At 37.5% G+C, this 26,892-nt stretch overlaps 3 protein-coding genes across 6 annotated transcripts in view; 1 reads left to right on the top strand and 2 right to left on the bottom strand.

The window, feature by feature from the left end:
* Positions 1-1,001: 1,001 nt before the first annotated feature.
* Positions 1,002-12,704, bottom strand: abcg2d (ATP binding cassette subfamily G member 2 (JR blood group)). The gene is made up of 15 exons (XM_067496788.1): positions 12,475-12,704; positions 11,483-11,542; positions 11,276-11,390; positions 10,799-10,951; positions 10,561-10,718; positions 9,741-9,892; positions 9,502-9,597; positions 7,681-7,931; positions 5,846-5,928; positions 4,944-5,033; positions 3,665-3,786; positions 3,377-3,531; positions 2,744-2,833; positions 2,329-2,441; positions 1,002-2,231 (listed from the first exon to the last, which is right to left on the bottom strand). The coding sequence occupies exons 1-15, from the start codon at positions 12,678-12,680 to the stop codon at positions 2,084-2,086; spliced, it is 1,992 nt and encodes a 663-aa protein (XP_067352889.1). The 5' UTR covers positions 12,681-12,704; the 3' UTR covers positions 1,002-2,083.
* Positions 12,705-14,760: 2,056 nt separating this feature from the next.
* Positions 14,761-22,497, bottom strand: ppm1kb (protein phosphatase, Mg2+/Mn2+ dependent 1Kb). The gene is made up of 6 exons (XM_067496672.1): positions 22,028-22,497; positions 21,789-21,889; positions 18,966-19,131; positions 18,234-18,378; positions 17,173-17,307; positions 14,761-16,727 (listed from the first exon to the last, which is right to left on the bottom strand). Exons 1-6 carry the CDS (start codon positions 22,495-22,497, stop codon positions 16,596-16,598), a joined length of 1,149 nt encoding a protein of 382 aa, XP_067352773.1. The 3' UTR covers positions 14,761-16,595.
* Positions 22,436-26,892, top strand: part of herc3 (HECT and RLD domain containing E3 ubiquitin protein ligase 3) — a 29,955-nt gene continuing 25,498 nt past the window's right edge. Inside the window, exon 1 of one of the 4 annotated variants that reach the window (XM_067496669.1) lies at positions 22,436-22,572. The gene's annotated coding sequence lies outside the window, so the exon portion shown is untranslated. The other 3 variants (XM_067496668.1, XM_067496671.1, XM_067496670.1) reach the window with 3 other exon arrangements.

Raw genomic sequence — 26,892 nt, 5'->3', positions numbered from 1 at the left:
CAGGGTGATGTTTACCATTGTGTAGCATCCCCTCTTCTTTTAACAACTGTCTGCAAATGTCTGGAAAGTGAAGAGAAAAGTTGCTGGAGTTTAGAAGAGGAATGTTGTCCCATCCTTGTCTGATGCAGGATTCTAGCTGCTCAACAGGCCTTTGTTGCCTGTTTTTTTGTTATTCTAGTTACAGATTTTCAACGTTATGTAAGACTATAGTACCCCCAGTGGCAGCAGTGCCATGTATTCTGCCCTTATAAGGGATTTAAGATGTTTACAGTCACTGCAACATAAGAGGCCATTGGTGGGACCTTTTCCAAAATGTTTTACCCCACAATATATTATGCACTCACATACTGTAGGGAAATTCATATTACACTTGAACATGTTTTATTCTAATGCAATACAATAAAGTTTTTTTTATTTCCGATGTAAAATACAAGAAAACTCAAAATACACTACTCACGTAAAGTTAGGGATATTCGACTTTCGGGTCGATTTTATGGGCTATTTCCAAGTAATTTTCTGTAAAGTTCTCTGAAAACAAAAATGTAATCTGGTTCTAATTATAGGGAAAATACCAACAGAATGTTGTTTCCATGACCATATTTAGCTTAAAATTAGCTGTGGATTTCCTTTACAGAAAGACAATATATTTATCTATAATATTAATTCATGTTGTATGTATAAAATGTATTTGTGTAAGCAATAGTTAGCTTATAGGTTGTATTCCTATAAGCCCTGTATTCCCTGTAGACAAAGTTTGGATTTGTGTATACTCAGCTGACCTACTGTAGACGGACTAATTACTGTAGATTACACTGCAGATTTAAATAAATGCTTGGAAATTGTTGTGAAATTACAGACTTGTAAAATTAAGTGTTACAGAGTATTTTACTAACCCAACATGTCGTTTCATCTCAGTAGAACTACCAACCCTGTAAAAGTTAGTGACAGTAACACAAGACCTGTTTAACTGTTCAGAAACAACCTGTATCAGTATATAGTACAAACTAGAGACAAACTGAAGGAGTTTGACATTTTCAGAAATATCTGTGCTTGCTTTCTTGCTGAGAAGATTAAATATCTTATATCCGAACATAAAGTTGCTCTGATCAATTTTATAATTACCAATGAATCAAATAGATAGGAACTAATTACTTTTGTCATACAGTTTGCAAATCTTCAAAAATCTTGGTTCACTTATCTGCTCTCATAAGGAACATTTAATGCAACTGAGTGAAAACCTGAGCAAAAACATTGCGACTAGCTGGTCATTTACCAGGTATTTCCAGCCGCCGGTAGAAAACCAAAAACAGAGCTAAAGGATAATGAATTTTGTTCTGAAATCTATCAGATGGCCAGAAACATGACTCCAAGTTTTCTAAGGTGCTGATCAGGTGCACCACATCGACCTTATGAGGTCACAATGTGTCTGTTTATAGCTTATTGTGCAAATTCTATTTCTAATTTCTAAAAAACAAACAAAAAAAAAAACAACTGCTCTTTCTTGGACTTGCATCTCGTTAAATGTAAACACTTTTCTGATAGGACTTCGCTTTGATGTTTTCTCCTTGACTTAGATTTTTGCTTGCCTTTTATCTCACTAGTAAGTCGCTGACTAAATGACTAAATGTAAATGTAAATCCCCCACAGTGGTTTGGTAGAAACCATTTTTTATGGAGATTTCTTCATGAACAGTAACCGATGCAATGATTTAGAATGTTGCCAGATATGCCTGACAGCAAGTAGTCCAATCAAAGCCTACACTAAATTTCCCAAACTATTTTTACCTGTTATATAAGAGCTTGTTTAGTTAAGTGAAAAACTGCACAATGAAATTACCCTGAGCTCATAAAGCAACCCACAGAGATGCTGCACAGCAAAGCTTAGCACACAATTAAAAAGTTGTTTCCCACTATAGTACACAACCCCCTTTAAAAACTACACTGTTTTTAGGTTTTTCACATTTCTGTTTGTGCATGTTTCTTTGTTGGTGTGCTAACCTAAGCTCCAAAAGCAAGCAGGTGTTTCTTCCTAAATGTCACGCTTATCAATCGGTGGTGAACATGAAGAACATAGAATCCTATATTTAAGTAAACTTCTTGATGTAGCGGAGTTTCAGGTAGGCGATGATGAAGAATATGATGGCCATAACAGTCAGAGCCAAGTGATTTTCCCACAGTCCCCAGGTGGTGTACTCTAATCCCAGGTAGTCCAGATACTGCTCTCCTCTACATCTGAAAGACATTTCCAAACTGGATTCAAGCACCAGAGGAGGATGACATGTTGTAAACCGGTAAGATACAACTGGAGCATGTGTGTACGTCTACTCACGTCAGACCAGCTGTGCTCACACTGCAGTTGCTCATTATAGTCGACATGTTGGTGTTTCGGATCTCAGTCTCCTCGCAGAACTTCAAACCCACAAACTCGTTGATCTTCAAGGCCTAGACACAGACAGAGAGACAGACAGGGACTTGTTCACAGTCCTCTGAGGCTGCTATGTGATCTTTGCATGTTAAAATACTTTAAATATTGGACAAATACCAACATGTTGACATAGCTGTTTATTAGGTTGATGCACGTGTATGGACATTCATGGTCCCATGCTAAGAATATGGAGAATGTCAAAGCTGTATCTTTAGAGGGACCTTTGTTTAGAACTGTACATATACAGTTCTTACTATTGCTTTTACTGAAATTTTCCTGTCTAACTGTCTTGTCTTCTATGTCCTAAATTGAGACTTACTGCGAGGCCATAACGAGGAATACTGAAGTACTTTAGCCAGGCCAGCCAGTCCATGATGCTCGGCAGATTCACCAGGAGACCTGAGAAAATCTACAAACATTGCAAAAAGATAAGCTAAAGGACTTCTTCATAGAGGACATTTGGAGATGTTACAGCAGCACAAAAATTAGTGTGTTAATGAAGAATCAGAACCCGATAAAGGATATGATACAGTCAGATAAGATTAATTAAGCAGCCTTAAAAGTACTAGAGGAGAAAACTGGACATATTTTTTTGCTCATTTTGTTCCTATCTCTGGTTATTTTGTGTCTGTTTTAGTCATTTTAAGTGCGATTTTAGATATAATTATTATTCTGTTATTATTTTTTTTAAGTATCTTGTCGGCCATTTTTTATCTATTTCTGGTCATTTTGTGTCTGTTTTTGGTAATCTGCATCTGTTTCTGGTACTTTTAAGTCTCTTTCCTGCATATCTTAATGGCCATTTTGTGTCTTTTAAGTGAGCTCAAAATATGAAGTTAAGACTCTGCTCCAGAGGGTTTCTGACCTCTCAGGCCCTTCGGCCTTTGCTCTGTAGACCCTTTTAGTGATTCATCCATGAGTATTTGCTTTTCAGTGTCACTGCTTTTCTCACCATCATGAAGACAAAGGTGATGGTCATGAAGATGTTGGCAATGGCCACCACGCTCTGGTCAGCTGAGATGGCCATGGTCATGGCTGTGGCTGTGTAAGCCACAAGGGTCACTGTCAGCGTGAAGACGAAAAAGGCTGCAACTGTGGGTTTCAGCCCTGAGTGGACACACACGCACGCGCACACACACACACACACAGAGTTATTAGAGATTAAATACTGAGCTTTTAAGTTAAATATTTACAAGGTTTAAACCTGAATTTATTCACAGATCAGATTTTTTGGTCTTACCGATCATAAAATAGACGATACAGCTGAAGATAACAGAGGTGATGGTGCGCAGACTGAGATCAGATAGGATCTTAGAGAGGAAGTAGACAGACACTCTGTAGTAGCCACTGATGTACTCATGCCTGTCATCAGAGAATCAAAAGAGAGATCAAATACTGACCATTAAGCATGCAGTACAGTTCAGAACTTATTTGTATCTGTGCACACAGTGAGTCATTCAGTTTGAAATAAAATAGATACTGCATTAAGGTATCAATTGTCAGATTTCAGTAGGAATATGGAAAGAACAGTGTGGGAGATCCAGCCCTTTAAAACAAGGGGCCTTAAGTCCATAACTATTCAATAAGTGTTCAATTCACAAACATGAGCAGGTCCTTTGTAGCCTCTCTGGTGATGCTCTCCCAGAATCTTGACTGCAGCCACATTCAGCTCAGACCTGTTGTGGGGTCTGATCAAGTGGAAAGCAACTCAGTTAAGCTGAGATCCGGCAACTGGCTCAGCCATTAAAGGATAATCCATGTCTGTTTGGTTGCTATATGTTTCCAATCATTCAGCTAAATGCAAAAATGTTAAACAATGGGTTTGGAGCCTTACGTTTGAATCCTTCCTTTTCACAGAGGTTTTATTTGCGTTTCATCTGTACATTGAATTTCAATCCACGATTGTACAGGGTTCTGCTGGTATGTTTTGTTAACATTATCCTGTTTATTGTGTTTTTGAGGCACCAGAAAAATCATTTTTGACTTGTTGTAAATGAATTCATCTTTTGAGCCCTTTTTATTACCTTACACAATCATCTCTTTACTCTTCATATTGACAAACAACTGCATTTCAAGTACCCCGTAAGTACTGAGTATCAGACAATGTTCCTAAGGGTATGTGTGGGCACATTTTGTCTTTGCTGCTGCAGTGTTCCTGTTTGTGTCACACACTAGACTTGTTAGACTGACTGAATGATACTGTATCTTTCCATCCACAGGATGGATGTGCAGGAAACCTGAAAACAGTAGTTCAGCAAGAATCTTACAAACAAGATCATCATTTAGAAGTTCTTTTTAAATCTGACTAAGCCGGAAACCATTCATTCACTTTTAAAACCTGTGGAGCTTTCTGACACTTGAGAACCTTTTATAATAAAGTTATAATAAAGTGGTGGATTTTTACTCGTAACTTTTACATCACAATATTTACTGCGAGCAGTTTGATAAAAAGAAAGTTTTCTTTTTTAAACTTTAAATGGTTTTATGAAAGAGAATGAAAGGAATCTTAGATAACGTACACAAACAGTTTCCTCTCAATAATGAAGAGCTCGGCAGCAGACACTGTGCTGAAACACTGGTTAATAGCGATGAAAAAGAGGGCACCCATCCTGTAAGAGACAACAAATCGAAATCTGGTTATTAAGTCTTTCATACATAAAATAATTTTAGATCGTATTGCAGACTCTCTATCTCATATCATACATACAGTATTTTTAGATTAAAATACTGTCTCCAAGGTTCCATAGGGAAAGAGAAAAAACACCCTCTGTTTCCATCGAAGCATGCACAGACTGAAAAAGTGACAGATCGCTGAGATTTTCGATGAGCTTCACTGGGTTTCTGAGTACTAGGTTGTGCACAGTAATTTATAATAAGAGCATAAGTCATGCAGCAATTGCTCTACTTTTTACATTTTATTGTTGAAAGATGAAAGTTGTGCTGGTAATTGAGCACGTGTGATCGAAACTTTATGTGAGTTTTTCATACTGATGTGATCAGGCATTTATTGATATTGTACAGGTTTTTCCACAATGCAAAGCCTGACAATGCAAACAACTAAAATATTATTTGAACTAAAATCCCTCACTAAAATCCTTCAAATGTCTGTTAAAAAAGGTTTCTAGTTACAAAGCTTTTTTATTTTAAGCAGCTGTGTTCCCAAAATTTTTGGGACCTACATTGGGGGGATCAAGGTGTTTTTCAGATAAAAGTTAAGAGATATTTTGATATAGTGAATTCAGAGGGAAGCTTAATGCCATTTGGTTACATGCACTATTCAAACTAGAACCAAAATAAGCAAGCTCAATATCAGTGAAGGAATCCTTTAAGTGAATGTAGTATTTAGGAAGTTTTAGGATGGAATCACAGGTTGCGGCTGACAAAAACATAGAACATTTAAAGTGTGTAATACCAATCTCACCTGTTCTGGATACCACTCTGATCATCTTTGACTCCAAAGAAAATGGCTCCGACGATGAGGGCGAGAAAAATGTTGACTACCAGCTGCACAGAGAAAAACATTACATTTAGACATCAGAAGAAACGCAGACAATCTACACAGTCTTGTTTGGAACTTTAAAACTGAAGAGCGCTGAGCTTGTAGTCATCATGCAGAATTTTGCTAAGAACATTTGCATGATTCAAGTCTAACAATGAAGTTTTACTTAACACAACTCTTTGACCCTCTGAGTCTTATTTCTCTGCTGACACCTGAGACCTAAAACATTAAGAACTGATTTGATGAATAGTTTAATTAAAACTGATGTTCGGCTATTTAGAGAAAGAACCTAAAGGAATAAACAGAGCAAATACTGCAGAAATACAGTGCTACTCACATACTTGAATATGGACTGTTACAGATTGTTTTACAAGATTCAAAATCAAACTTCTCCAATTTCCTGACAGAAAAGTCAGTGTTTGTGGGGATCAGGGGTCAAATGGACACCTGCTCCTCCTCCAGATCAACCAGTCAGTGAGAACAACCACGTCTGATTGTGGGGTTTTAATCCTAACAATTTACACATTATGACAGGACTAAGCAGTTCCCAGGGTGAAGGGATAAGCTAATAAGATTGAGCCTTTTTCACCCCAGCCCTTCAGCCCCTCAGCCCCTCAGCCCCTCATGTGAAAGCAGGGTGGGGAGGGATAGGTCATGATGCCATCATGTGATGAGTTCCTGAGCAGGGCCAAGGAGCTTTGGCCAGATATGATATCAGTACAGATCCTGGTCCAAAGAGGCAAGAGTGGGGTCACAGCAGTCGACAAAGCTCATTATGGTGCCCACGCCAGCTAGAGCCCTTCTTGAAGGATTATTGTGACTTATTTAAGGCCAAATAGCTGTTAATAATTCTTAAAGTGAGGAGACTTCTGACAGCATTTTGCCGCCATGGGCTGACTAATGAGCTTTAAGTCTTTACCCGTCCAAATGTTAATAGCACTGACAATTATTTTCTGCTCTTTTGATTTCTTTGAGTTGTTAACAGATTCAATTGTGTTTAAACCTCTGACCTAAAAACAAAAACTGCAAATTAGGGATTTGCCTGTCTGAGCTGTAGACCTGAGGCTAAGGACCACAGAAAATTAAGCTTGGGACTTGACCTCAGATCAATACTGATGAGTGTTGTTCTGCATGTAGCTCTTTGTCTTCCAGAGCACTGGGTAACAGACATGACTGGTTAAAATTGTAAAACAGATTCCAGGATTAAAACACTTTCAGATGTAGATCCTGCCACCAAACTTAATTAGCTAATGCATGAATACCTAGCCCCAACGAAAGAGTTAAAAATTTTGAGAACTTTGATTATGAGCTTTCTGGTTCAAACCAACTCTTACAGTTAGTGTGTACAGAAAAGCTACGGCCAACAACTGGCCAGACTTAGCTCAGCTTAGCATAAAGACTGGAAACAGTGAAAAACAGCTATTTTGAGTCTGTCTAAAGAAAAACAAAATGCACATGTGAGTTCCTTGAAAGCTCACTAACAAATTATAACTACATATTTAATTGAATCTGCAAGGAAACTTAGGTGTAAAGGGACAATTCGTCGTCTCAAAGTGTGCTGGATTATTTATTTGGAACTAGTAATTTATTGAAGTCAATTGGGAAGAGAGTGGTGCTCCTGCTATTCTTAGCAAGAACGTAAAGTATTGGCCAAATGTTCAAATAATTTCTTTAGTAGTTTAGCACATGGCCTATTTTTATCTATGCATACATGCAGATAATTTCCAATGTATTGTAAGTTAAGCAACAACTAGTACCTGGGCTACAGATATTTGTGGATTCAACATGAGGTTTTGGAAGGTTCTCTTTAGCACCCAGCGTAGCTGGTGGAAGAAGGAGCTGCTGTAGCTGATGATGTGGGACTGAGAATGGGACACAAGCTCCTTATCCTGGGCGATGCGCTGCAGTTCAACTCGTGCGTTGCTGGAGTAGCTGCTGTTCCTGTACTCTTCAACTAAATGCTCCTCAATGCGCTGCCTAGAGTTGTTGAGCTCCTCAAAGTCCAAATCTGGTTAAGCACACAAAAGTAAAGGAACTGATTTTAATTGTGGAAAGGCCTAAAAAAACAACCACTAAAATGAGGAAAGATTGCAGAAATTTGTAGTTCTTTCTTTTTATGAGCTTGATGGAGTACATGCAAAATGTGTAAATTAATCATCAAAAACTTTTACGTTAATCCAGTGATGTCTTGCATTACCTGATTTGACCAAACTCTATTTTTTATTCTTCGGTTAAATATCTTTTTATGTGAAAAAAACAATTCAATAATTAAAAAATAATTTAATAATTTTTTATTTTAACATTTTTACCAATTATTTTCAGCCTAAAAATGTAATTTGTGTCTAATTATGTTGTTTTTTGTTTTATATGTACTGTATATGTTTATTGTTTTTTTTTTTTTTTTGTCCTTTCGGCTTATCCCATGAGTTCAGGATCGCCACAGCGGATCATTGTCCCCATGTTGATTTGGCACAGTTTTTACGCCGGATGCCCTTCCTGACACCACCCTCCCCAATTTTACCGGGCTTGGACCGGTACTGCACAGCTGGGGAAGGGAATGGGGCCGGAGATCGAACCACCGACCCTGTGGTCCAACTGAGCTACAGCCGCCCCGCCTTTTATTGTTTTTGTAAAACATTAAAAATGTCTCTGTTGTTGGAATAAGAAATTATGAAATCTCTTAAAATGGCTACAGCATGATTAGTGAAATGACAAATAAAGACAAATGTATATAAACACAATAATAACTTAAAGTTAATTTCTGATCATAAAAATTGTAGCAGTGATACAAAGTTCACTTAATAGCTTATGCCAAGCATCATGAAAATGCTGATTATTTCATTATTAGGTAAAAAATAGTTTTTAGCCATTATAATCAAATACCTTATCATTAAATAGTAAAAAATGGTAGTTACAATCAAAAATGCTTTGTTTTGTCCAACCAACAGTTCAAAACTCCCAAATTTTCAACTGACAGTGAATTAAAACAGAGAAGAACAGCAATTCCCCTAACTGATTAAGTTGTAAACAGGGACATTTTCAAATATTTGCTTGTTAAATATTTTATATGACTATTCAATTGTAAAAATAAAGGCAGTCGTCCACGGACCACAGGGTCAGTGGTTCGACCTAACAGCCCATTCCCCTCCCAAGCTGTGCAGTGCCGGTCCAAGCTGGTAGAAATTGGGGAGGGTTGTGTCAGGAAGGGCATCCGGCCGGAAAACTGTGCCAAATCAACATGTGGACAATGATCCGCTGTGGCGACCCTGAACTCACGGGATAAGCCGAAAGGACAAAAAAATTCAATTGTAAAAATGTTTTGTCCATTACCTAATTGACATTTAAGCAGCACTTTGCTTACAGTAAAATTTTTTTGAAACAGCCCAAAAACAGACTAATTTATCTGTGTAAAAATCTGGATCTTGAAATATTGAGATTTGAAATTTGTTCAGTAATCAGCATTATTTTTTTACATTCTTTATGCAAAGTTTACAAATCCACGCTATTATGGAGGCAGAAGGCATTATTAAATCTGGACAATAGCAATCATGGTATGATTTAATCTTGGTGTTTCTCACCTTCAGAGCTGTGAATTTTGGTTGAAGCGTTGAAGTCTCCGTTAATTACATCCAGAAAGAAGTCGGCTGGGTTGTTGTGGGGCTCACAGGGATAACCTACACCCACAACACAATAATCTGTGTTTAACATCAGCGTTTAGGTCTGACATTCATTTATTTTTATTTGTCCATAAAGAAAAGGGTGATTCACCATCCACATTTATGTTCATAATAGTAATCAGTTTCAACAGAATAGTCACCAATGTTGGCAAAGTAGTTCAAAGCATCTGGCGCTGGTCCATGGTAAACCATTTTACCACTAACTAACAAGGTCAGAGTGTCAAACAGTCTGTAGATGGAGTAGCGAGGCTGGTGAATGGACATAATTATGGTTTTTCCCTGACTGGCCATTCTGAAAACAAACAGTAAAATATAAACAGTATATCTATATAATGTTAACACTACAAAGATGCCTTTTGGGACACATTTGTAGCACAGACATGATGACAATGAAATATTAAATACAAAAAGGAAAGACATGGGGAGAATGTTTGAACTTCATAATGGTTCATAATGGTTCTATTAACTATTAAAACATATAAAATATACTGTAGCACTGGGTGACATGTTACATCATTACATTAAACATGGGTACTACGGTTTATTGTTTGGGGTCAGTCCAACATGCAAGATTCTGCTGTCATATATACTTGCTCACACATCAAATTTGTACTAACCTACAGCTGGAAATAGTCTGACAAACACACAATTTACTCTAGCTCCTGGAACCATTTATTATTATTTATTATTTACTATTTTTAGGAGAAATTTTCACCTTTGCTATCTATGATCTGTCAATCATATTCCATCAGGAGCTCCATAGACCAGCTGTTGAGTTAGATTTTATTATCATACTTCTGGTGGAACATTTTAATCTCCACACTCTGCAGACTTAACATTAAATTTACTGAAATAATCTAGTGTGTTAATTGTTAAATGAGCTTTAAAGGAAAGTCTGTTACATCTGTCACTAAGGATAATGATACACAGTCAGTCTGAGCTTCAAATCTTCTTCATTACCTCTTCAGCAACAGCAGGACGGAGTTGGCAGTGCTAGCATCCAGTCCTGTGGTTGGTTCATCCAAGAAGAGAACAGAGGGATCAATAATGAGCTCCATACCAATGTTTGTCCTCTTCTTCTCTCCTCCTGAGATTCCCCGAGTCATCTGTGTGCCCACCTGAGGGAACAAAATAGATGCTTGACTCAGCAATTGGTGACTGGAACATATGCGCGCGTGTGTGTGTATACAGTATAAACCTTGGAGTCTGCCACTTTGCTGAGACCCAGTTCCTTGATGAGGTGATTGACTCGAGCCTCCTTCTCACTCTGTGGCACAGAGCTGGGAAGACGCAGAGCTGCAGAAAAATGCAGATTCTCCCTCACAGTCAGCGTGCCCATAACCACATCATCCTGAGAGAGAGAATAGGTCAGAGGTCAAAGGTCAATGGCAGAGAAGATCATTTGCTTTGTGGATTTGTATCACATGTCTGCTGCGTTTCTGTGCATTTCTGCAGACTTGTAATTTACAATATGTAACAACTATTTATCAAACTCTCCAGGATTACTGATTGATTCATATTTAATCAATATTTTATATTAACCTGAGAACACACAGAGCTTCTTTAGTGTTGTTTTCCTGCAGCAGCAGGCAGCAAAAACTAATAAACCCACTTTCTGAGGATGGATTGTGGGACAAACCAGACTCTTAAATCACATTAAATGATTTAAATTTACCTGGACCACATATCCAGAGAGGCACTTGAAGTTTGGAGGCTGTGGTGCTCCGTCAATGAGTATTTCTCCAGAGAGACCTGAAGGATCCTTCCTCGCAGCCAAAATGTCCAAGAATCTTTAAACAAAGCCATATTTAAATATATCTCCAAAAGAAACAGGTGATTGTTTTGAATGTATTTTTGTTGTGGAAGTTGGAACAAGACTCACGAAGATTTTCCACTTCCAGTAGGCCCAAGAATGGCATTCAGGCCTGGTCTCATTATCCCACTGCAAGACAGTAATGCACAGCCATATGTTGAGTGAATGCTCACTTTATTATGTCGAATGCTCACTTTATAATGTCAGTTTGTACACTGCAAATATTTGTAACAAAGTGAAACAAAGCGGATTAACAAGCGTCTTGGGCATGTGATTAACCTTCGAAGCACTTATTCATGTTCCTCACAGCAAAATTAATTTCCCTCCCTCAGACAAAATAATGCTCATGAAATGATTTCTGTAGCTGTTACTGATTTCTTAAGAGCTGCAGACAAATAAAAATATTCTGTGTTAAAGAACTGAAAAGAAATTAGGGGCCAATCCCTTGGGTTCAGAGTGAACAGTTACACAAAAATGTTACAAAGAGTCAGTGATAATAAATGTGAATTAAACAACAGGCAGTGGATCATGTGACAGTGTTTAATTCGTCTCCCTGGCAGACTGCTCTTATGTGCATCAGAAAGATTATGTGTGAGAAACCATGCTTAATATCATATAATTAAAACTGAGGCAGGAAAAGACCCTAACACTTGTGTGAAATTATTCATTCGTCCATGGGAAATCCAGCTTTCAGCTTTATTTAATACTATCTGAAAGAAACCAGTGTAAGGTATTGTCCTGCTTTGGATAAAGATACAATGAGCCACACACTGCACTGACACAGAGAAGCACTGCTTTTGATGTGTAATATGGTTTCCCTAGAGGATTATTGCAATAAATTTCATATACATGAAGCCAATTACAGGGATACAGACAGTTTTGGAATGTGTTACGGGGAATCAACAAGCCATTTGTTTTAATAATTAAATTGAAGCAGTGCTGAGTGTGTTCAGTTTAGTTGTAATAAGTCTATACCAATCTGTAAAACATCATCATTGTTAGAAAAGCACAGGAGACAGGCAGGCAGACAGGGGCAGACAGTGTACAGTTTTAGGACTAACTTGAGGTCCACCAGGATTTCTCTGGGAATGTTTTTTCTTTTGCAGAAGAAACCGCTCTTCAGCTGCACTTTGTACTGGATGTTGTGGAAGCTCACAGTGGATCCATGTGAGTGGTCCTGGGTTGGGATGACCTTTGACCTGGTCACCCCGTTGGTGCTGATATCTTCTATCATTGCAATGTTGACGTGACCGGCTCTCTCCATCATTCCTTTAGATGCCAGTGACCTGATATAAATCAGTCTGATTTCTGATGCGATGCAAAATGGCACATTTTGGATTTTAATAGATTGAAACAAAGATCCACTAAAATACAATGGAATGAAACAAAACAACATGCTACTTACACAAATTATATGAGGTCAGTAGCTACTGACGTCATGCTCTTTGTGTTATTAAGTTGTGTAACTTGTAATTTTTAAATGTTAGGGCCTCAGAGCCTGTAGACATGATTTGGTGCATAGTTAAATGGTAAATGGTCCGCACTTACTGTATGTAGCGCTTTTCTACCTATTGGCACTCAAAGCGCTTTACACTGCTTCTCATTCACCCATTCGCACTCACAATCACACACACACACCGATGTGGGAGCAGCTCAGCAGCTGACCAACAATCACCGAGAGCAACTAAGTGGGGTTCAGTGTCTTGCTCAAGGACACTTCGATATGTGACTGGACGACGCCCTACCTCCCACGCCACAGTTGGGCACAAAGGTTTGCATCCCTTTATTTTTAAATGGCAACAGGTGTAAAACAAAGATTTCTTTTTTTATAAAATAATATTTTATACACATCCAGCCATCAGAAATTTTATTTATTTATCAAGGGAGATGCAACTATGATTTGAGAAAACTCTTTGACCATTTTGTTACTTCTGAAAATGAAGGAACATGTTTAGAAACATTATTTTTATGTTGTGTTTTGCATTAGGTTTGCATACCCTTAAATTGAAATGGCTTATAAGGGGATGCAAACTTAACCCAAATATGATAATATTGCACATGGAGTAATGTTCCTTTATCGTCATAAGTCACAAAGGTGGTGAAGTAAAAAAGTAAATAATAGCTAAATAATGAAAAATATATCCACCTTTGATCAATTCATTACAAACAAAATTGAATTATTTTCTGATAAAGGATACACTAAAAAATATGCGAATTAATTAATTAATCTTTTTTACACAAAGAAGATGCAAACATCGTAACCCAGCTGTATGTTCTTATAACTACAGACTGTAGGCATGATTTGGTGTGTGGGGTTTTGAAAGAAATGTGTCATATTTCAAAAAAAGCCCATCTTTTAACAACACGTTTTAGTTCAATCAATCTAAATACACATGTAAAAACCAAACACAGCCTCGGTCATTTTAAATCCTATGGTTCGGCCAAGACTCGCAATGCCTAATCCTAATTCAGGTCGTGGTGAATTTAGTGTGAATTGATTCAAAAGATTAAAATTAATTCAGCAGGAGAAATTTTAGGTTCTTCATCTGGCTTTACAGACGTAGTTTTCTCCTGCTCCTCAGACAATAATCAAATAACAGAACTCGCATCTCATTTAGAACTGAAAGTAAAAAAAAAACATTTCACGTGTTGCCGACATGCTGTGAAAGTGATGAATTAAGGAAAGCAGTTGTTGCAGTGACTTACCAGAGAAAAATCCTGCGGCTCCAGGGGAACCGCTGCTGCAGACTGATGGAGCGGGCACAGGTGCCTCACCATCCAGCCCCACACCAGGCAGCGCAGCGGGTTAACCCATTGTTTACCGCTCGCTGTGTCCTGAAAGATGAGAGGGAATTTCTCTTCATTTGTCTTTTTAACCTTTCCCAAAACTATTTTTCCACTTCCACTGATATCAGCATGAATATGAGAAGGCTCGTGAAACTTGGTGCAATTTATATGTATTACATCGTTTACCAGGTCAGCTCTGCATGGTTCAGCAGGGAATACATTTGGTCTTAAACCTCATGCAAGCTCAACATGCAAGCTAACGTTTCAAGGTGTTAACTAAACAAGTTTCATACAGAAATGCTTGGAATTCAATGTCATTGGCTTCCCACTGTGGTCATATGTGGAGGGGAACATTTAGAGAACGAGTAATGAGAGATTTATTTTTAATAATAGATTAAATGTAACATATGCAAAAAATAACTAAAAAGAGCTAATTTAACTTAAAAAATACCAATACTTGAGGTAACATCCATCCTTTAGAGGGATCATCTCCCTGAAAAGCCAGAAATTCATCTTGACTGATCTACTACTTTAACACAAAATCACCACTGCAAAGAAAATTTATTTTTCATTTTCATTTTTAATTGAAGTTATTTAGACCAAACATCAGTACTACAGTTGTTGACAGTCACATTTAGGGCCCAAATACAGGTCCACAGCTACAATGATTAGATTAGAAAGGCAGTGAAACAAATACAGTAGAGAAAGACTGAACCCCCTGTGACAGACAACAAACATGAGGGGGCTTTGAAGGAGGACTAAGGCTCACATATAGAACAAGAATGAAGATAAATATGACTTTTTGCCTTAAAGATTAAACAACCATAAAACAAAAGCTCACACCAACAGGGAAAAACCTATAGAGTAACAGTTTAAGTTTGCCTTTTAAATGTATCCACTCACATCAAGTTGGCCGAGACGGCTTGACTACATTTTTAATCATGGAGGGCATTTAAGCAAACATTCACATTGTCATACATGGCTCTTAGTTGAACAATTATTCACTGCACACTTTCTTAGTGACAAAAGTAGTGTAGGATTTACACACTGCGACCGAGTTAGGATCAAACTCGTGTAGCCTTTTACAAGACGCTGGCCAAAGCAAAGGTCCTGGGTGTGTGTGAAATATTCTGATATGAAAGACTGAATGGAGATTAAGTACTTGTAGCAGAGAACTATCAGTTTTCCTAGATGTACATAAATAGGTATTTACAAAACAAACTGTACACGTTTGTACCCTGAACACTTCATTGTGCCCTAAAGACTTGTTTTAAAATCAGTACAGATATTAACACGTATACAAGGTTCAGCAATGTTTAAAATTGCAAAAAACATTGTTTTTCTTAATAAATGTCAGACATTGAAATTGTTTTTATAAACAGCATTAAGCAACTCTATTTACAAAGCCCACTAGTTCACCAGATCAGCGATTCCAACCATCATCATTGTACAAATGAGCATCGATGATTTACAGGGGTGCTTTAGTAAGTTTACAAAGAAAACAAGGAGTATAGATACTTGTTTCTAAAGATATCCTTACAAAGTTAGAGTGGAGGTAAATGGTTTTATAAATGCTTCGTGAAAAGGACCAGAACCAAAAACCTTTCAAACTGGAGCTGTTAATATTTCTGTATTCTTAATTGTTCTGTATTAGATGCTTTGACCCAAAAAATGACAGCCACTACATTATATTCTAGTAATAAATCGGGATTTTCATACAGGGGTTCAATCAGTTAAAACAGTTTAATCATTATATTGTCCTCAACTCTTTTATGAGCATTTTAGTCCTATTAATAACACTGAGAAACGGTCCAAAAGAACAGCAAACAACCGGTAAAATGTTTTTTAATCCATTATTTTAAAGTCTGAGAATAAAAAGTGCAAACTTGGGTATTATGACCAGCTCTATCTATCTATCTATCTATCTATCTATCTATCTATATATATATATATATATATATATATATATATATATCTCTCTCTCTCTCTCTCTCTGAAGGGCAGACATTGAGGAATATTAGTCCTTATAGCCTTGACTCATGTAGAGCTTGCTAAGTGCTCTACATACTTCCCAAGTGACAGCTTAACACATGAATTCCTATCTGCCATTCACTTCTCAGCTTTTCCTATTTATAAACTCATTGGTTTGCTAGTGAATAAAAACTTGTGTGAAGACTATGTTTTTTCCATTGAGTACATGTCATGAATTTACTGCCATTTATTTCACACAGGCCAATAAATATCATGCTAATCTAAACAACTTGTGACCACTGGGTGTATTTGTTTGGACTAACCATACTGTTTAGAATATTTCCTCTAGGGCACTGTTGTTTGATTGTATTGCACATTTTAATTAGGTCCACAGACCACAACTTTCCTTACAAGGTCCTGCTGACTATGCCCAACGCCCGCTGGACACAAAACTTCTGCTGAAGGAGAAACTTGTGTCTGAACTCTTGTGCTTTCCCCATGCACCAAAGGGCACCACAATGATTGTGCTGTTGTCCTCTGAGCCATATTGAAGAGCCTAAGAAAGGAGAGATCATAATATTGATCAAAATATTGTACACTTATGTACACGCTCTCTCAAGATAGAGTTGTTATAATGATAAAGGAAGCTTTAGGTTAAAAAAAAAAGCACAAAACAAATTTGAAAAGCAGATGTATTTCAGTAAAAGGGATAAATATATGCAAGAAACATACGCAAAAATCTTCAAAGCTTAAGAAGTAGTTTAGAAATATTGTATTCCATTTTTTTAAAAACTTAATTATATACAAGTGCACTGACTGGTAATTGTTCAAAGATCAATTATATATATGATGAATATAAATTTTAATAGAACTATATATATATATAAAAAAAAAAGTCTGAATAAATGAGCAAGCCAAATTACTTTATACAAACTGTGAACCTTCACTTTGAGTAAATACACCAATCAGGTGTAACATTATGAGCAGCATCAGTGTTTTACCTGTTCAGATATTCTCTGAGCTGCCTCTTTAGGATCATGGCACTGATTGATGACATTGCAGATCTCCTGGCTGTTCATTATGAAGTTAATGCCATCTGTGGTCAGTGCCAGGAATGAGTCATGAACGTGGTGCAACTGAAGAAAAGGCAAAGCAACATTTAAAAACCATTTTACGCCAAATACCACTCAATTAAATATAAAACAAAAAAGGAAGTATACAAAATGGGGTTGTTTTGTATACTTTTGCTAGGGGGGCCTGGGTAGATGGGTAGAGCATCGGGTTGGTATACAGAATGCTGCGGGATCGAATCTCAATCCACCAGCTGTGGCCCTGACCAGCCACCAAGCGCCACCTCGGTGCCGGTCCCGAGCCCGGATAAAAATGGGAGTGATGCAGCAGGAAGGGAACCCAGCAAAAAACACGTGGCAAATCAACGTGTGGAACACATTCCTACGTGGCAACTCCTGAAGGTACAAGCCGAAAGCCGCTGACTATACAAAATGGGGTTGTTGGTATATTCAAGAAACAATTGTGTTAATACATAATAATAGTGTCTTTATTCACAGATTAGGAGACGGGTAATAATTTGGATTGCTGGTTAAGTGTCTTGCCCAGTTACATCACAGAATGAAGGTAAAATGTATACAGATAAGAGGAAATATGTTCTAGCTTAACTGATCCCAGTGTGTTTGCTAAATACATTTATCTTAAAAAGACTAAATTGGCACTGCTGAACTGTCCTTGGGCAAGTTATTGAAGCCCAAGTTCCCTTAGGAGCTGCAAACTGCACAGTCAATGGTGTGTCCTAAATTTTAACAAGCAGTGTGTCCTGTGGATCAGGATGTTTGGCGTGGGAGCAATTGGGGGGTTGGGGCTGACAAATGTCACTTGCAGAAATACTCAACAAAGCAATTTTAAGAAAAAAATAAAACAATTCTGCACTTCCTGCTAAGAAGCTATATTTGATAGCAAACCATGTTTTAAACGCTGAGACAAAATTTAGGTTTAAAAAAAAATAAAAATAAAATTAAGACTTAAACTCCACTTTTTGTAAACCTACCGATACTCTCTTGGTCTCAGGCTCAGCAATGACCCCCATGTTCTTTAGGTCAAAGTCTCCAATACTGCGGGTCATGGCCAACCTGCCGTTTACGTGTGGCTGTCCCAGACTGTTCCAGGTAATAAAACCTCCACTCTTCTTTATCCTTGAGGCAAACACAGAAAGAGAGTGAAGAAGACAAATTAGTGGTGATATCTTTCTAAAGCTAATAACTGCAGACACAATACAGTAACACAACTTTAAGTGTGTTTTGAAGGTGTAAGACTTATTCAACCCTAATGAAATTATTCACAAGTTACAGACAAAAGCTTTTTAATAATTAAAAAAGTACACATAATCAAACAAATCAAGTCTTGCACCAAGCTGCTGGGTGGGAGGCAAAAGAATTAACAGACTAAACAGTTACATAAAGGCTTTTATCTCCGAGTTTGGTGATGTCACCCCATAGAGACATTATTTCTGACACCAAAAACCAATGAGGAGCTTATTTTACAGAAAATATTACATGAACAATACTGAGATTTAAACAACTAACAGGAACTGAGAACATAGTGAAGCCTAAATATTCAAGAACCTGTGTTTAACCACTAGATGTTAATGTTCTCGGAGATATGAGTGTAGTTACTCGTTTCTGTCAGCAGCAGTGTTTCTTCGACTTACTGCACTTTCACACAGATGCTGCTGATGGCAGCTTTTCCCATAAACACGGCATAACTTACAAAATCCATGTACCTGTCTTTCTCGTCTTTCCTCTCAGGAGTGTGGTCGACAGTAAGTTTAAGGGCCTTGCCCTTGCGGCACAGCATAGCGCGGCTGTCACCAACACTTCCTACCACTAGCTCAATGCCATCCCTCAGCAGGGCCACAGTGGCGGTGGTTCCTGCATTCATCCCAGGTACTACAGAGACAAAAAAACTAAACATTAGACGTGGAACAAGTCATGAAGGTCTACGTAAAAAGTCATTGTTCACACTGTTCACAACAATCACATGGTGTATCTCACTCTCACATCCCCATAGTAAAACATGGACAAATGGGTGGGAAGTCATAAAGCGAACTAGAGATTGTACATTAACAAAACAGGAGGCAGTCACACATGCAGGTCAAACTCTTTCAGCAGTTGACATCCAGAGCAAATTTTACAGCAGAGTTAAATTTAAGGCTGAACCAAAACAATAAATGTTAAAAACTGACAAAACACTTGATAGTTTTCAAAAAGCAACACAGTATCGATAAAAAAAAGGCATATTATAATTATACATTTTATGTACACTGAAAAGCCTATTTTGCTTTTCTTCAGTGTTAAGCATGCATTTATCCAGAGTTACAAAATGTTAACAACTCACCACTATTATTCATAAAGTAAACGAATTTCAATTATGTCAACTTGATACAATTGTTTTTAATGCAGACAAATAGTAAGATGTCATAAATAACATTGACCTAAGCAACACTGTTTCAGCCAACTGTCTGGCAAAGTGAATATATAGTTCTGCATTTTTCTACAGTCTTTCATCAGACTTTCTCTCTCTAAACAAATACACAAGATGACTGTTGATGTTACACTTACTGTAGATTTAAGCCTAATCTACATATAAACATGCAGCTTCTTGCGGACTAGATCTGTCACTAACGAAATGCAGCAGCTTCAGAAAGCATTCAGACCACCTTACATTTTGCACACTGTGCTGTACATTTTAAATAGATAACCTTTTCCCTCATTGATCTACACTCAATAACAAATAATGACAAATTGAAAATATCTTGACTAAAAATTTAAACAATAAATCATTTTTAACTGCTCTACCATTAAGTCCTGAGATAATCAAATCTCCCTGCTCTGTGATGACTTCTCAAACTCTGTGAGGAAGGCAGTTGGGCATTCAGTCACCTCCTTGACCAAAGTCCCTGTTGTCTGGATAATCAGTCTTGCTGGACAGTCGACTCTAGAAAGATCCCTGGTGGTTTCAAATCCTTACACCAATTAAGGCCACCATGCTCTAAAGTTTAGAAATAGAAGATATGTTTTCCTTTATCTAGTCCTCATCACAAAATGATATTGTAAAGCTTTAAATAGATTTCCATGGCGTGGTTTTTGTCCTGAGACACAGTGTGAAATGTGGATCATATGTGTTTGTCTTTCTAAATTCAGTTTACCAGAATTAGGCTCCAATCAAGTTCAAGACACTAAGGAAGTAAGACAGTTTAAACAATCAAAATGCATCTGGCCATAACTTGGAATGCCACATCAGTGTCTAAACCCTTTTGTAAAGAAGAGATTTAAGCTTTCATTTTTAATGTATTACTATAGTTGTAAAAAACTGTAAATCATATTTATTATTATGGGTTATCAAAAGATGGAGTAGATGAGTTTAGGAATAATTTCAAGTTAAACCATTCAACAATATAACAAATGAACAACAAGAGAAGGGGTCTGGATCCTTTCTAAGGCAACTGTGCATCTCATACAACTTGTCATATTGAAGCACTGTCTCACAAGAAGCAATGCATACACTTGGTGAGAGAAGAAAAGGAAGAGAGAGGAGTGAGAGAAAGATAGGGAACCTTCCAGTAGTCCAGGATTTAGGACCCGCTGGACTCTCCTTCAATATCTAGCCTCTCGTCATCCACATTGGTGCCAAGGGCCTCCAGCTCTTAGCTGGGTCAGCAGCTGCCGTAGATAACATGCACACACACACACACAGGCATATTGGGACATTTCACACAGCGTGGCCTATGTATGGCCGCATAACAGGTATGCTAGCTTTTATATCAACTGATAACCTTAATCAGACTTAATGCCGTTTGAAAAATAACAGGCTAACTTGAAAACTTTCTATAGGACTAGGGCAAGCATGTCAGTCATATAATTTGACATAAAGCTTCTAAATATCTAATTCAAAACCCATGATAATCAATAGAATTTACAGACTGAGAAATGATTGACAGATAGGTGACAAATTAAAGGAAAAAACATTAAGTCTCTCTTTAAGATGTTGGGCCTTTAGAACTGCTTTGCTTGTTGGCATGAAATCTAAAAGTCCTGGTGCATGAAAATAGATGTGCACATCGTTCTTTCAAAGCATATTCAACCATTTAGTATTTATAATTGTGGTGGTAAGTGCAAATCTAATACATTTTTAAACACATAAAAGATAGAATATATTCATGTCATTTTTATTCTCATTAAAAACCATTCAGTGCCCCTTATGCTCTGTATCGAAATATCCACATTTGTGAGTTTATTCAAGCATGTACACAGGTTTTTCCTTTAATTTGTCTTCGGTCTGTATGTGCAGATGCAGATACTGGAAGCAATCGAGTATTTGTTTTTGCTCTACTTGTAGCTGGTTAATCTTTACAAGCTATTAAGTTATATTAGCTTAAATGACAGACCTCTAACCAAAAGTGCTCAGGTCATGTAAGTTGGGAAATCCAATGCTTCAAAGCCTAAGTAGGATAAATAATGACGGTTTTGAAGAGAGAAGAAAAAAAGTGTCATTACCTATATACATTACATGTGTGTCAGTGTACGTGAAGCATGAAAGAACCTACCATTTGGGGAGAAGTGTAAATGCCTTGCAAGAGCTTTGTCTACTTCACAGAAGGCCTTCGTTAAAACTAATTCCAGATTTAACTCCTCTGCTACAAGGTCCCTAAATTTACAACAAACACAAGATAAAAGTGGTGAAAATAGCAGCCAGAAAAGGTGTGACTTTTATATATTGAAATTGTTAATCAGTCAACATATTTCCTGTGACAAAGACAATGACAGATTTTGGATGTTTTCTTACTTGATGAATTTCTCCATGTATTTTTCACAAAAGTCAGCTGCTTCTGGTCCACCATGCCCATCAAACACAGCAAAATAGAGGATGCTGTCGGTCATTTGGGAGACCATGAAACGGTCTTCATTCTCTTTGCGTTGACCAATGAGGGAAGCACAGCCCACCTTCGATAAGCTGACTTTGGGAATGGGCTTCCCATAGCGAATGCTGGAAGGGAGCAGGATGGGCTCATCAATACGATTGTCCCAGATGCCAAATGAATCCCAAGTGGTGGGGCGGCCACTGCTGTCTGGATCAAAGCGTGTGTTGCTGTGTCGTAGTCCTGAAGGGCTGTAAAGATGTCTCCGGGAGATTGTGAACTGGAGGTGGCTGTATTGCTGGAGTGGAAGTGAGACTAAGGCCATCTGTGAAAGACCACTCCGACCCACATGAGGACCGCTGCACCTTACCAGGCGCGCCAGACAGGCTGCTGACATTCCCCTGACAGCACTAAAACTGGAGAAGGTCTGGATGCAGATGTAGAAGGATGTCTGACCACTGAAGAAAAACCAGTTAGTTAGACTGAATGCACTTTTTTATTGACAAATTCACAAACGTTTTTTGTTTGTTCAGGAGGGGTCAAAAATACTAAAATGACTAAAATGTTGCAGCTGCTGCCAACAACCTTGTGTATTTGGGTTAAAAGTCTCTTCCAACTAAAATCAATGAGCAACACAGCAAGCAAATGAGAAAGGTGCAAAGCAATGTGCTTTTTTTCTCTTTAAGCAAAATGTGACATTTATTAACTTGAGACGTGAAATGAGGGGCCAACAAATGTGTGCATAGTTGGTTCAGGTACAGAACAACAACAAAAAAATCAATCAGTATCACAAAATATGATAAAAATCTGTTAAACGATAACCTACATCACACAATTTTAATCTTATCGGGAATTTAAAATGCCTACAACTACCTTAAACATAGGACTGATGTGAATTTCTATTAAACACAATTCATCAAATATAGTAGTATCTAAGTGTTACACTAAGATACACAGATATAAATATTTGAAAGTAACGTTACATGAACGTTACATGAATGATGCAACCCTTGAAAACCATAAAGCTAGCTACTGGCGCTAGCAATACACCAACATCTCGATACTAAAGAGAAGTTTCATGGGGTATTATTGTTCTAACACTTAAATAATCCTACATATCAAGATACTGGTGCAGTTATAAGAATAAAGAAAGACGTTTGCGCATTTTTGTTCAGTGGAATATCTTGCTATGTAAGGATAGGTGTTTTTAGCTGATTAGCTAGCTAGGTGGCTACCGTTAGCTAGCAGCTCACATTTTGACACCATTCAACGCTAACGACACCATTCCCTTGACCTTACAGTTATGTGGTAACAACAAATCGTACCTTTGCTCTTCGGAATTATTGAATCCTTTTTGTGTGTGTTTCTTCGAACGAACCCGTTGACCTAACAACTGAATGAAAACCACCGCCTTCGTTTTTTTCAAAAACTTTATTTAAACAAACCTTGCAGACTGCAAGGAAACATTAACTGTCATAGACAAAAATATAATCTATATACGGATTATTAACGGTGTATATAAATACGCCAGATATATCAAACCAAAAGCAAAGAATATATTATATACGAACCTTACGAAACGTGTGAGTGCTGTATATTTTCCGTTTTTGTTAAGTAACGTTAACTCACGCAAAAATGGTGGGCGCCACCCAGACCCCGCCTCCTTTCAGTGTTTTGGTCCTAACGCTAAATAAAAGAAGGGCTGTGATGTCACCGCACCAATCAGCGTGGTAGAAACGTTACGCCTCCTTTGACGCCCCACGTATGTTGCGGATGACTAGTCAATGAATTAATGACGGACAGTTTTGTACACCAATCATTAATCGGCATGTTTGGCCTACGCAGCCAATCATAAATATGTTTCATGTTCAAGTGCCCTGTACCTGCCCTGTACCCTGAGGCAACTGGACAAAATTGTGTTTTCTATTAAAAATCAGAATTTGCAAATTAAAAATAAAGCTTCAAGATAAACGTAGTTAAGTAAGAAGTGCAGTAAATATTCAGAATATGAAACTCAGAAATGTAGTAGAAACGAAGTATAGAGGAGCATAACATAGAATTACTTAATTACTTCAATTTTGTCAAAACAATACTTACATAAACTCTTACTTAAATTCTAGTACTGCCTGTAGAGCAAATAATGGATTTTTTAAAAATGATCTTATTTAGTTCTTTTCACATAAACATGTTCTAAGCACTCTATGTTCCCTGTTATTCTCATGTCTCAAATCCTGTATGCGCATGCCAGTAATTTAGAGTTTTATAACATAAAATGTCTGAAGCTGTTTATCCTAATCTTCCTTTAATCCCAGTGGAATTTAGGGTCATACAGTAAAGAACTCCCTCTTGCTGCTCATTACTAGCTTCCTGACAAATGTATTTATACTATAAACATTTTTAACTTTGTAAAAACTGTCCACTATTTATAATTTTTGAAGCTACACGATTAACCAGGGTAAAATGCAAAGGTGAAAAATCTCTGTCCCTTATACATTTATTGTCATGCCAATAAAAATAACTGAATGTCAACACATGCATCTATAGATCATGCACTTTTGGCTTGTCCTTTCAGGGGTTTGCCACGGTGGAACATGTTCCGCACCTTGATTTGGCATAGAGTTTTATGCCAAATGCTCTTTCTGCCATACCCTCGCATTTTATCTGGCTCGGGAGTGGTGCCAAACCAGTGGGATTCGAACCCACTCCCATCTGCATCCCAAGCCAATGCTCTATAACACATCTATAGTGGTGATTAAATGGATGAGGTGTGTTTGATGAAGTATTTCTTCACAATCTAAAATCTTTCCCTATTTTAACCATTTTACTCAAATACGCTGTTATTAATGTGAAGGTTTCAATACATTGTATATACATTGTACTCTAGCTCATTGTACTGTATTCAGCCACAGCCAGTAATTCTGAAAATTCTTACGGCATATGAAAATGTTAATTTAGATTTTACGTCAATTAACTTCATATTTTGTTGAAGCTAACTGTATATTACTATCACAATTTCATTGTATTTTACATATTATTCAGATTAATTGATGTAATGAGCCTTAGTAGTGCTTTACAAATGAATTGGTACTTTCAAGTTTGAAACAAAGCAATGCCACTCAGTGTATTTTAACTATACATATGCAAAGCCTATTTAATTAAGTATGCCTACTAATTTTAAGCTGTTTCTTAAGAATTTGTGATAAACAATTCCAGCAGCAAGAAAAAACAGTCTACTTTTGCTGCTGTTACAGCTTTCAGACATTTTATGGTGACTAAGCACAGGATACAGCTGAGAAAGCAAATCTAAGAGTAAGCTGACTAGGACAAGAAGAAAAGTCTGAGGGCACCTGCTGGACTAGTGGATAGTGTCTGGGGAGTGCACCACATCACCAACAAAATCTTTTAGTTTATGTTGGTCAGAAAGTAGCATTGTTCCATCACAGGTGCAATCATCAACAGAACACTCAAAAGATTTAGAATTGAAAATAGATTAGTATACCATTTATATAATATTCTTTGCATTTCTAACTATTTTTAATCAAAGCTTGGGGTTCCTGGGTAGTTTACATGTTTTGATTATAGGACAAACACCTAGATATGTTGCAGATTTTGTATCTGTCTATGGTGACACCCTTCTCCGAATCGCTGTTATCTGCGGGCAGTGATGAGGAGAAGGATCCTGAGCAGACAAACTAGTCAGAAAGATAAAGCTTGGTGGTTTGCATGGAACTGAACCACCAGCCAAAGGAGTGGTTCAATGGGATGCTACTGTCTCACAGCTGCTCAGCACTGAGTCCGGAGGAGCTTAATTCCCAGAATCTTGTGACACCTTTACATATAGACAAAAGTAGATCAGTCTTAAATACCTATCTATCTATCTATCTATCTATCTATCTATTGGACACATAGGGGCAAAAATCGACCAATAACAACCCTCCTCCCGGAAACGTTCAGTGACGTAGGGGGCTGTGGCACTTCCTCGTTTGTTTTCTGAGCTGAACCGAAACCAGACTCTCAATTTCAGGATGCATCAGCTCAGGTGAACACAATGTTTTTATCCTAAACAAAGCACGTATATTACAGTGCAGGTTTACCAACAATGCAGACATCAGCTAGTAAGCGGATTCCGTTTGTGTGTGAAGATCAGCAGTCAGCTTGGCTTTAGCTTGATGAGGTTAGTTAGCTAACGGTAGGCTGTAACTGTACTGGCTTGTTCGGGTCATCCAGCCTTCTGTTTTGGGTCCGTTGTTACTGTTTAACACGCTTATGTCAGTTAAGACATTTCGCTTTGGCTGCTCAATAGGTGTATCATGCCTAACAACACAACGCAGACCTAGGCCACTCCTCTTTACTTTCTCCGTAACAGCAAGGCAACGTTAGGTTTAAAAGAATGTCCTTACAGATGATTAAACTGGAGCATTAAGCACTCAATACACAGCTAAAGTTAGCTAGCTACTAGCTGGGCGATTTCATCACAATGATTAAGATTGCACTGGTCCCTTGTTCAGAGAAGGTAGTGTTATTAAAGGCTTTGCTGCAATTCGTATTTTTAACAAATTATTTTGTTATGACCTATAAATGCTCTTTAAGCCTCTTTAAGCTTTTTTTATTAAAGAAATGATTTTGATCACTTGATTTGGAAGTTGTTATTGTTAATGTTATTATTTGCTCTGGCCAACAAAACAAAACTAGACAACTAATATTGACATTATAGGAATTCAAAGCTGATTTAGTTGTTTCTTCAACAATTATGCAGCAATTTTTCAGTACATGTCATTTGCAGAGTACATTT

The sequence above is a fragment of the Channa argus genome, chromosome 3 (genome assembly GCF_033026475.1).
Source record: "Channa argus isolate prfri chromosome 3, Channa argus male v1.0, whole genome shotgun sequence".
Lineage (NCBI taxonomy): Eukaryota > Metazoa > Chordata > Actinopteri > Anabantiformes > Channidae > Channa > Channa argus.
This window is presented reverse-complemented; position numbering and strand designations above follow the sequence as displayed.

Excerpts from the sequence above, each read along its gene's own strand:
- abcg2d (XM_067496788.1), bottom strand. The coding sequence starts at position 12,680 with ATGATGGAGAGAGCCGGTCACGTCAACATTGCAATGATAGAAGATATC. Across the intron at positions 7,932-9,501 it reads CAAAATTCACAGCTCTGAAG|ATTTGGACTTTGAGGAGCTC; the intron begins GTGAGAAACACC and ends GTGCTTAACCAG. Across the intron at positions 3,787-4,943 it reads ATTGAGAGGAAACTGTTTGT|GCATGAGTACATCAGTGGCT; the intron begins GTACGTTATCTA and ends CTCTGATGACAG.
- ppm1kb (XM_067496672.1), bottom strand. The coding sequence starts at position 22,497 with ATGTCAGCAGCCTGTCTGGCGCGCCTGGTAAGGTGCAGCGGTCCTCAT. Across the intron at positions 21,890-22,027 it reads TACATGGAGAAATTCATCAA|GGACCTTGTAGCAGAGGAGT; the intron begins GTAAGAAAACAT and ends TTGTAAATTTAG. Across the intron at positions 18,379-18,965 it reads AGGAAAGACGAGAAAGACAG|GATAAAGAAGAGTGGAGGTT; the intron begins GTACATGGATTT and ends GTTTGCCTCAAG.